This window comes from Boleophthalmus pectinirostris, unplaced genomic scaffold (genome assembly GCF_026225935.1).
Source record: "Boleophthalmus pectinirostris isolate CB_2022bp ecotype Guang Dong unplaced genomic scaffold, ASM2622593v1 HiC_scaffold_3, whole genome shotgun sequence".
Taxonomy (NCBI): Eukaryota; Metazoa; Chordata; class Actinopteri; order Gobiiformes; family Gobiidae; genus Boleophthalmus; species Boleophthalmus pectinirostris.
The window spans coordinates 1656012-1666374 of NW_026571299.1; the positions used below are offsets into that span (position 1 = coordinate 1656012).

Below are 10363 nucleotides of genomic sequence, written 5' to 3' on the forward strand. Positions count from 1 at the left end.
GACAAGTATACTACAACAACTATACTACAACTATACTACAATGACAAGTATACTACAACAACTATACTACAACTATACTACAATGACAAGTATACTACAACAACTATACTACAACTATACTACAATGACAAGTATACTACGACAAGTATACTACAACAACTATAACTACAACTGAAGCAACTATAATACAACTATAATACTACAAATGACAAGTATACTACTACACAACTATACTACAACTATACTACAATGACAAGTATACTACAACAACTATACTACAACTATACTACAAATGACACTATACTACAAGTATACTACAACAACTATACTACTATACTACAACTATACTATACAACTATACTACAATGACAAGTATACTACAACAACTATACTACAACTATACTACTACAATGACAAGTATACTACAACACTATACTACAACTATACTACAATGACAAGTATACTACAACAACTATACTACAACTATACTACAATACAAGATACTACGACAAGTATACTACAACTAACTATACTACTACTAACTAACTATAACAACTATTACTACAATGACAGTATACACAACAACTATACTACAACTACTACAATGACAAGTATACTACAACAAACTATTACTACAACTATACTACAATGACAAGTATAACTACAAACAACTATACTACAACATACTACAATGACTATACTACAATACAACATATACTATACTACAACAACTATAATAATCAACTATACTTACAATGACTAAGTATACTACTAACAACTACTATACTACATACTATACTACAATGACAAGTATACTACAACAACTATACTACAACTACTACTACTAATACTACACTACATTACTGACAACTATACTACTACTACTACACTATAACTACAAGTATACTACAACAACTATACTACAACTACTACTACTACTACTACTACTACTACTACTACTACTACTACTACTACTACTACTACTACTATACTACTACTACTACTACTACTACTACTACTACTACTACTACTACTACTACTACTACTACTACTTTGCTACTACTACTACTACTACTACTACTACTACTACTACTACTAGCTACTACTACTACTACTACTGCTACTACTACTACTACTACTACTACTACTACTACTACTACTGCTACTACTGCTACTACTACTACTACTACTGTACTACTGCTACTAGCTACTATACTACTACTACTGTGCTACTGCTACTACTGCTACTACTACTACTACTACTACTACTGCTACTACTACTACTACTACTGTACTACTACTACTACTACTGCTAGTGCAGCTATACTTACCAGTACTACTTTTCATGTATTTTTACAACCCGCTGCTGCTGGTGATTTTACTGCTTCTGCGCCGTTTAAGACAAATGTGCTTTTCAAAATAAAACTCCTTTGTACATAGCAGCTTAGAAACTTGATTTATTATTATTTATTATTTTTATTTTTCAGCATAAGTCAGTCATTTCGTTACATGCAGTCGATTAAATCCTCCGAGCACTTCCTGTACAGGCCACACACTTCTGTCCTGTGTCACTTCTGTAAGTGTCAATGAGTCATTTACACATTTAGTGTGATGGTGTGAAGTGCGTACAACATGTGGAGCAGTGAAGAACACACTATTCTTTTTACTTCTGTGACTTATGAACAAACACAAATTATCAATAACAACAATTATACCACAACAACAACAACAATTATACCACAACAACAAAAACAATTATACCACAACAACAATAACAATTATACCACAACAACAGAAACAATTATACCACAACAACAACAATTATACCACAACAACAGAAACAATTATACAACAACAATTATACCACAACAACAATAACAACAATTATACCACAACAACAACAAAAACAACAACTATGCTACAGCTATACTACAACAACAACAACTACTATACTGCAACAACTATAATACAACTATACTACAATGACAAGTATACTACAACAACTATACTACAACTATACTACAATGACAAGTATACTACGATAAGTATACTACAACAACTATACTACAATGACAAGCAAACTACAACAACTATACTACAACTATAGTACAATGACAAGTATACTACAACAACTATACTACAGCTATACTACAACAACTTTACTAGTACTACTACTACAACTATACTACAGCTATACTACCTTAACTTTACAACTACAACAACTACACTACTACTACTACTTCTACTACTACTACAGACACGGTGAGACCCAAATTTTCCCCAAATATTTGTTTGGTTACAGGTCAGATCTGTGGAGAGGCGAGCCCACTCACAGTCAGAAGGTCTGTTTGTGTCTCTAGATATTTTTGAGCTCTAAAACCACATGTAACTGAATAAATGTAAAGTCAAACTGTTTAATGAACATTTGAACATTTCAGGCAGAGCAGTGACATCTCGAGAAACAAGAAGTTAACGGCGCCATCTGCAGGCCCACTTCAGAACTGTAGCCCAGAATACAAAAAAATATATGAATAATAATGATGATGAAAATATTATTATTATTATTATTATTATTATTATTATTATTATTATTATTATTATTATTATTATTATTATTATTATTATTATTATATTGTGACATTTGTATTTATCATTCAAAGGTTTGTTTTATCAGGTGTGTTTATCTGGTTCCTTCCCTCAACATAAAAATACACGATGTTCATCTGCAGCTACACCACTCTCCACTAAGTGTCAGTGTTGAGCTGTTTTCACTCCTGCAACTACTACTACAACTACTATTACTACTACTACTGCTACTACTACTACTGCTACTACTACTACTACTGCTACTGCTACTACTGCTGCTACTGCTACTACTACTACTACTACTACTACTACTGCTGCTGCTGCTACTGCAACTACTACTAAAACTACTATTACTACTACTACTGCTACTACTACTACTACTACTACTACTACTACTACTGCTGCTGCTACTGCAACTACGACTAAAACTACTATTACTACTACTACTGCTGCTGCTACTGCTACTACTACTACTACAACTACTCCAAATGTTACTACTGCTACTATTACTAATACTACTACTACAACTACAACTGTTACTGCTACTATTACTACTACTACTACTACTACTACTACTACTACTACTACTACTACTACTACTGCTACTACTACTACTACAACTGTTACTGCTACTATTACTACTACTACTACTACTACAACTGTTACTACTACTACTACGACTACTATTACTACTACTTAAAGTACTACTACTACTACTACTACTACTACTGCTACTACAACTACTTAAAGTACTACTACTACTACTACTACAACTGTTACTGCTACTATTACTACTACTACTACTACTACTACTACAGTTACTGCTACTATTACTACTACTACTACTGCTACTACTACTACTACTACTACTGCTACTACTACTACTACTACTACTACTACTACTACTACTGCTACTGCTACTGCTACTATTACTACTACTGCTACTACTACTACTACTACTACTACTACTACTACTACTACTACTACTACTACTACTACTACTACTACTACTACTACTACTGGTACTGCTACTACTACTACTACTACTACTACTGCTACTACTACTAATACTACTACTACTACTACTACTACTACTACTACTGCTACTATTACTACTACTACTACTACTACTAGTAGTGTTGTGTGCAAAGAGCCGAGACTGATCTAAGTCCTGGTTTAGTCCTGGTTTAGTCCTGGTTTAGTCCTGGTTTAGACCTTGTTTAGTCCTGGTTTAGTCCTGGTTTAGTACTGGTTTAGACCTGGTTTAGTCCTGGTTTAGTCCTTGTTTAGTCCTGGTTTAGTCCTGGTTTAGTCCTGGTTTAGTCTGTTATCTGTTTTTTTTATTTTTTTTTTTACATTTGTCATTTAAACACAAAGTCGAAAACTGAAAAAAAGAAATCGTTTTCTGTTTTTTCATTTTGGTTTTGGAGAAAAATTGTGAAGAAAATCATTGTTATTAACTGTTCATTTTGTTTTTATTTTGAAAAAGAAATGAACGAGTGATCCCTGTAAACTCGTAGGAGAATATTTTGATTCAGATCTAAACTCCCGGTGTAAACGTGGTCTGTGTTGGTCTTCGTGGTTGAACCGGTCGCTCCTCGGGCTCTGGGTTTTTTTTTGGTAATTTATTTGTTCCTTTTTTTCTGGTCACACGGAGCCGAGCAGCTTCACTGTCAGTGTCACCGTTTCCTGCTCACGTTTATCTCTGTGGTTTTTGCGCTAAAATGAAGAAATGTTTCAAGATACTAAAGATAAGATCGTGCGCAGGAGGATGTCGCCGTTAAAAAGTACAAATAAAATGAAGATTCTTCTGCTTCTTATAAAACTGTGTCATTTTGTTTTATTTTCATTTATTTTGACAAGTTTGTGACTTTTTTTTTTTTTTTTTTGTACAGAGCAGCTCTTCTGAAAACAGGGAGAATAAACCAGGACTAAACCAGGACTAAACCATGACTAAACCAGTACTAAACCAGGTCTAAACCAGGTCTAAACCAGGTCTAAACCAGGACTAAACCAGGTCTAAACCAGTACTAAACCAGGACTAAACCAGGACTAAACCAGAACTAAACCAGGTCTAAACCAGGACTGAACCAGAACTAAACCAGGTCTAAACCAGATCTAAACCAGGTCTAAACTGGGTCTAAACCAGGACTAAACAAGGTCTACACCAGGTCTAAACCAGGTCTAAACCAGGACTAAACCAGGTTTAAACCAGGACTAAACCAGGTCTAAACAAGGTCTAAACCAGGTCTAAACCAGGTCTAAACCAGGTCTAAACCAGGACTAAACCAGGACTAAACAAGGTCTAAACCAGGTCTAAACCAGGACTAAACCAGGAATAAACCAGGACTAAACCAGGTCTAAACCAGGACTAAACCAGGTCTAAACCAGACTAAACCAGGTCTAAACCAGGACTAAACCAGGACTAAACCAGGTTTAAACCAGGACTAAACCAGGTCTAAACAAGGTCTAAACCAGGTCTAAACCAGGTCTAAACCAGGACTAAACCAGGACTAAACAAGGTCTAAACCAGGTCTAAACCAGGACTAAACCAGGACTAAACCAGGACTAAACCAGGATTAAACCAGGATTAAACCAGGTTTAAACCAGGACTAAACCAGGTCTAAACAAGGTCTAAACCAGGTCTAAACCAGGTCTAAACCAGGACTAAACCAGGACTAAACAAGGTCTAAACCAGGTCTAAACCAGGACTAAACTAGGAATAAACCAGAACTAAACCAGGTCTAAACCAGGACTAAACCAAGTCTAACCCCAGGACTAAACCAGGTCTAAACCAGGACTAAACCGGGTCTAAACTGGGTCTAAACCGGGTCTAGACCAGGTCTAAACCAGGACTAAACCAGGTCTAAACCAGGACTAAACGAGTTCTAAACAAGGTCTAAACCGGGTCTAAACCGGGTCTAAACCAGGTCTAAACCAGGTCTAAACCAGGACTAAACCAGGACTAAACCAGGACTAAACCAGGACTAAACCAGGACTAAACCAGGTCTAAACCTAGTCTAATACAGGACTAAACCAGGTCCGGGACCAGACTGGGATTGAGGCTAGGACCAGACCTGAACTTAGACCAGGACTGAGACTGGGACTGTGGTGGTTGGTAATAATCAAATAATGAATTGAGTCGTAATTTAGGAACATTTTTCTGCACTCGGCCGATTCACGACAAACTTGAGTTGGTACAGTCACATTTTCTTTGTGTTTTTGTCACTTTTGTGTTTTTCTGTTTTTCTCTCTGTTTTAGATCAGATTGGACCAAAACAGAGACACTGGGACATTTCTTGTATAAATTGGGACAAATCAGTGGTTTTGTGTAAATCTGCTGGGACAGAGACACAGACTCAAAGCTGGGACTGTCCGGGGGAAACAGGACGTGTGCCCTTCAACACTCTGGCTCCTGATTGGCTCGCTGGTTGCCATGACGCCCTGGACCAGCATGAGACGGAACTGAGAGGACGAGATGTGACAAGTTTTACATCAGCTGTCACATCCGTGTGTCACACAAGAGATAAGAACAAGTTAAAATAGAAAAACAGAACTCTCAAAGACTAGACTCAGTCCTGGTTCAGTCCTGGTTCAGTCCTGGTTCAGTCCTGGTTCAGTCCTGGTTCTTGGACATGTTGGTCAGGGTGCTGCTCCGGTCCGTCTGGAGTTGGGGTGAGTTCTGGCTCTTCTTTTTTATTTGAAGTGGTTTTATTTGATTCAAAGTCTCTTGTTTCAGTCTTAAAACAATTATTCACACAATTAAACTAAAATAAAGTTCCAGTGTGAGCCGGCTCCTCGGTGTTGCCGCGGCGCTCGGATCACGTCAGTATTTCTGTGTCAAAGCTCCACTCGGCGTCTGTGTTTTTACACTCAGAAATAAACTGAATAAATGTTTGGAGTCTGAGACGCTGAGATGAGACGTTTTATTTGTTTTATTCACAATCACCTGAAGAGACTCAGACTGTGTGAAGTTAAGCGTAATACAGTTTCACAATTTATCTAATTTATACTGAAATGTGTTTATATATATATATAAAAATATAAATAAAATCTTTTCCATCTGCCTCATTCTAAAAGAAGTCACACAGTCTGACTCTGAGCTTTACTTGTAACATACAGACTGTGTTCTCGTGTGCGTCTAGCGCCCTCTGGTGGTGACTCTCACCCTGGGCCCCTCTACAGCTCCCCTCCAGTCCTCTTTGTATTTTTACTTTCTAATGTGACAACAAAAAGACGAAGAAGAGCAGATTTGAATTGAAATCTGCCTCTTTTCATGTTTCTGTTTTGGAAAAAACACAAAAGTGTTTTTCGTTGAAAACATGATGGAAAAAGTTCAAATACATTTGTTCTTCCATTTGTGTGGAAACGACAGAGCGGAGCACGATTAAAGCCACTCTTAGATAACATCATAAATAACAACATAACAGATCACAGAAAACAAATAAAACAGAAATAATAGAAGTTATTTATTGTTTCTATGTGGCCCAGAACCAAACGCCCGGGGCTGGAGACACTGATGTAAAACTCAGAACAGACCACATTTTGTAACTTGAACTCTGTGTGCAGGGGTCCTGTGTGCAGGGGTCCTGTGTGCTGGGGTCCTGTGTGCAGGGGTCCTGTGTGCTGGGGTCCTGTGTGCTGGGGTCCTGTCAGAAAACAACAACTCAGCAGGTAATAAGCAACAATACACACACAGACCAGGAGTCAAACCCACAACCTGCTCACTCAGAGCAGTGTGTGTGTGTGTGTGTGTGTGTGTGTGTGTGTGTGTGTGTGCAGGTGTGTGTGTATAGTGTGTGTGTGTGTGTATAGGTGTGTGTGTGTGTGTGTATAGGTGTGTGTGTGTATGTGTGTGTGCAGGTGTGTGTGTATAGTGTGTGTGTGTGTGTATAGGTGTGTGTGTGTGTGTATGTGTGTGTGTGTGTGTGTGTGTAGGTGTGTAGGTGTGTGTGTGTGTGTGTGTGTGTGTGTGTATAGGTGTGTGTGTGTATAGGTTTGTGTGTGTGTGTGTGTGTGTTTGTGTATAGGTTTGTGTGTGTATGTGTATGTGTGTATAGGTTGTGTGTGTGTGTATAGGTGTGTGTGAATAGTGTGTGTGTGTGTATTGTGTGTGTGTGTGTGTGTGTGTGGTGTATAGGTGTGTGTGTGTGTATAGTGTTGTGTGTGTGTGTGTGTGTGTGTGGTGTGTGTGTGTGTGTGTGTAGGTGTGTGTGTGTGTGTATGGTGTGTGTGTGTGTGTGTGTGTGTGTGTGTGTGTAGGTGTGTGTGTGTGTGTGTGTGTATAGGTGTGTGTGTGTGTGTGTGTGTGTGTGTGTAGTGTGTGTGTGTGTATAGGTGTGTGTGTGTGTGTGTATGTGTGTGTGTGTGTGTGTATAGGTGTGTGTGGTGTGTGTAGGTGTGTGTGTGTGTGTGTGTAGGTGTGTGTGGTGTGTGTGTGGTGTGTGTGTGTAGGTGTGTGTGTGTGTGTGTGTGTGTGTATAGGTGTGTGTGTGTGTGTGTATATGGTGTGTGTGTGTGTGTGTGTGTGTGTGTGTGGTGTGTCTCGGTGTGTGTGTGTGTGTGTGTGTGTGTGAGTGTGTGTGTGTGTGTGTGTGTGTGTGTGTGTATAGGTGTGTGTGTGTGTGTGTGTGTGTGTGTGGTGTGTGTGGTGTGTGTGGTGTGTGTGTGTGTGTGTGTGTGTGTGTGTATGTGTGTGTGTGTGTGTGTGTGTATAGGGGTGTGTGTGTGTGTATCACCTCTTGTGTGTCTCTTCTCTGGGGGCGGGGCTTCACTCTGTCTCTTGTCTGTTCAGAGCCGCTCAGGTTGGTGGGAGGAGCCAGTCGTTGTTCTGGGACTGTGGAGGTGAGAGTCAGAGGAGAGTGGAGACGGATGGGGCCCTCCGGAGTCGGGGACCAGCAGGTGGCAGCTGCAGTGTGCAGAGACCTGGACTGTGGCTCTGCTGTTTTATGGAGAACACAGAGATGGTTTTCCACGGAGTCCTGTGTGGGAGGTCACACTTGACTGTGTGAAGACGTTCTCCAGTGACAGAATGTGTTTATGGTCCACGCCCCTCCTGCTCAGAGGGGGTGGGGGTGGTGTGTTCAGGTAAAAGTCTGATCTTACATTTTATGTCTTTCAGATTTAATTTTTACTTGCTACAGAGGAGTGTCAAGTGTAAAATGTGGGACATCCAATCAGAGTTTAGGTCACACACACACACGCACACACACACACACACACACACACACACACAGACCGAGAGAGAGGGACAGTAGGTTTTGTGTTGAACTGCGTCCAGGAGGCATCTGGAACAGATGCCCAAGCCACCTCAACTGGCTCCTCTCGACGTGGAGGAGCAGCGGCTCTACTCCGAGCTCCTCCCGTGTGACTGAGCTCCTCACCCTGTCTCCAAGGGAGCGCCCAGACACCCAGCGGAGGAAACTCATTTCGGGCACTTGTATCTGTAATCTCGTCCTTTCGCTCATTACCCAGAGCTCATGATCAGAGGTGAGGGGAGGAACGGAGACTGACGGTAAATCGAGAGCTTTGCCTTTCGACTCAGCTCCTCTTCACCACAACGGTCCGATACAGCGACCGCATCACTGCAGACGCTGCACTGATCCGCCCGTCAATCTCTCACTCCATCCTTCCCTCACTCAAGAACAAGACCCCGAGATACTTGGACTCCTTCACTTGAGGCAGGGACTGTCCACCCACCTGGAGAGGGCAAGATGCCTTTTTCCAGTCGAGAACCACGACCTCGGACTTGAAAGAGTTGAGCACCCGATGGAGAGTGTAGAGCTGGTCCAGTGTTCCACAGCCAGGACAAAAACCACACTGCTCTTCTTGGATCCGAGGTTCGACTATCGGTCGGATTCTCCTCTCCAGTCCCTGGCATAGACCTTACCGGGAAGGCTGAGAAGTGTGATTCCCCTGTAGTTGGAACACACCTTACGGTCCCCCTTCTTATACAGAGGGACCACCACCCCGGTTTGCCAGTCCAGAGGTACTGTCCCCGACTGCCACACGATGTTCAAGAGGTGTGTGAGCCAAGACCCACAACATCCAGAGACTTAAGGTACTCAGGATGGATCATCCACCCCGGGAGCCACCAAGGAGCTTGCCAACCACCTCAGTGACTTCAGCCAGGGTGATGGACGAGTCCATCTCTGAGTTCCCAGCCTCGGCTTCCTCCTTGGAAGACGTGACGGTGGGATTGAGGAGATCCTCCAAGTTTTCCTTCCACCACCGGACAACGTCCCCAGTCGAGGTCAACAGCTCTCCCCCCGCACTGTAAACAGTGTTGGTGAAGAACTGCTTCCCCCTCCTGAGGCATCGGAAGGTTTGCCACAATCTCTTTGAGGCCATCCGATAGTCCTCCTCCATGGCCTCCTGGAACTTCTCCCAGCTCCGAATTTTTGCCTCTGTGACTGTACGGGCTGCAGCACGCTTGGCCCTTCAGTGCCTGAGGAGTTCCACGAGCCAACAAGGCCCGACAGGACTCCTTCTTCAGCCTGACGGCATCCCTTACTTCTAGTGTCCACCACGGGGTTCGGGGATTACTGCCGCGACAGGCACCACAGACCTTACACCCACAGCTCAGAGCAGCCGCATTGAAAATAGAAGTCCTCCTGGAAGTGCGAGTTGAAAGTCCCTCAGACAGAGGCTCCGCCAGACATTCCCAAGAGACCCTCACTACACGCTTGGGCCTGCCAGGTCTTTCCGGCTTCCTCCTCCGCCACCAAACCCAACTCACAACCAGGTGGTGATCAGTTGACAGCTCTGCCCCTGTCTT

General features: G+C 41.7%; 2 protein-coding genes across 6 annotated transcripts in view; one reads left to right on the forward strand and one right to left on the reverse strand.

Moving 5' to 3' along the window:
• The window catches only part of LOC110156377 (NLR family CARD domain-containing protein 3-like), a 234805-nt gene that overhangs the window by 96395 nt on the left and 128047 nt on the right, over positions 1-10363 (reverse strand). The gene's annotated exons all lie outside the window — the stretch shown is intronic.
• Positions 6162-8667, forward strand: LOC129411098 (scavenger receptor cysteine-rich type 1 protein M130-like). Of its 2 annotated transcripts, none has more exons than XM_055161001.1 (3): positions 6162-6261; positions 7156-7260; positions 8381-8667. In XM_055161001.1, exons 1-3 carry the CDS (start codon positions 6222-6224, stop codon positions 8587-8589), a joined length of 354 nt encoding a protein of 117 aa, XP_055016976.1. In that variant the 5' UTR covers positions 6162-6221; the 3' UTR covers positions 8590-8667. The 2 variants fall into 2 exon arrangements, with proteins under 2 accessions (XP_055016976.1, XP_055016977.1); XM_055161002.1 differs by having other exon boundaries at positions 6165-6261; positions 7201-7260.

What these genes read in the sequence shown, in the direction of transcription:
- LOC129411098 (XM_055161001.1), top strand. Translation starts at nt 6,222, where the DNA reads ATGTTGGTCAGGGTGCTGCTCCGGTCCGTCTGGAGTTGGG. An exon ending in CCGGTCCGTCTGGAGTTGGG is followed by an intron (nt 6,262 to 7,155) that starts GTGAGTTCTGGC and finishes CTCTGTGTGCAG; the next exon opens with GGGTCCTGTGTGCAGGGGTC. An exon ending in AGAAAACAACAACTCAGCAG is followed by an intron (nt 7,261 to 8,380) that starts GTAATAAGCAAC and finishes TTGTCTGTTCAG; the next exon opens with AGCCGCTCAGGTTGGTGGGA.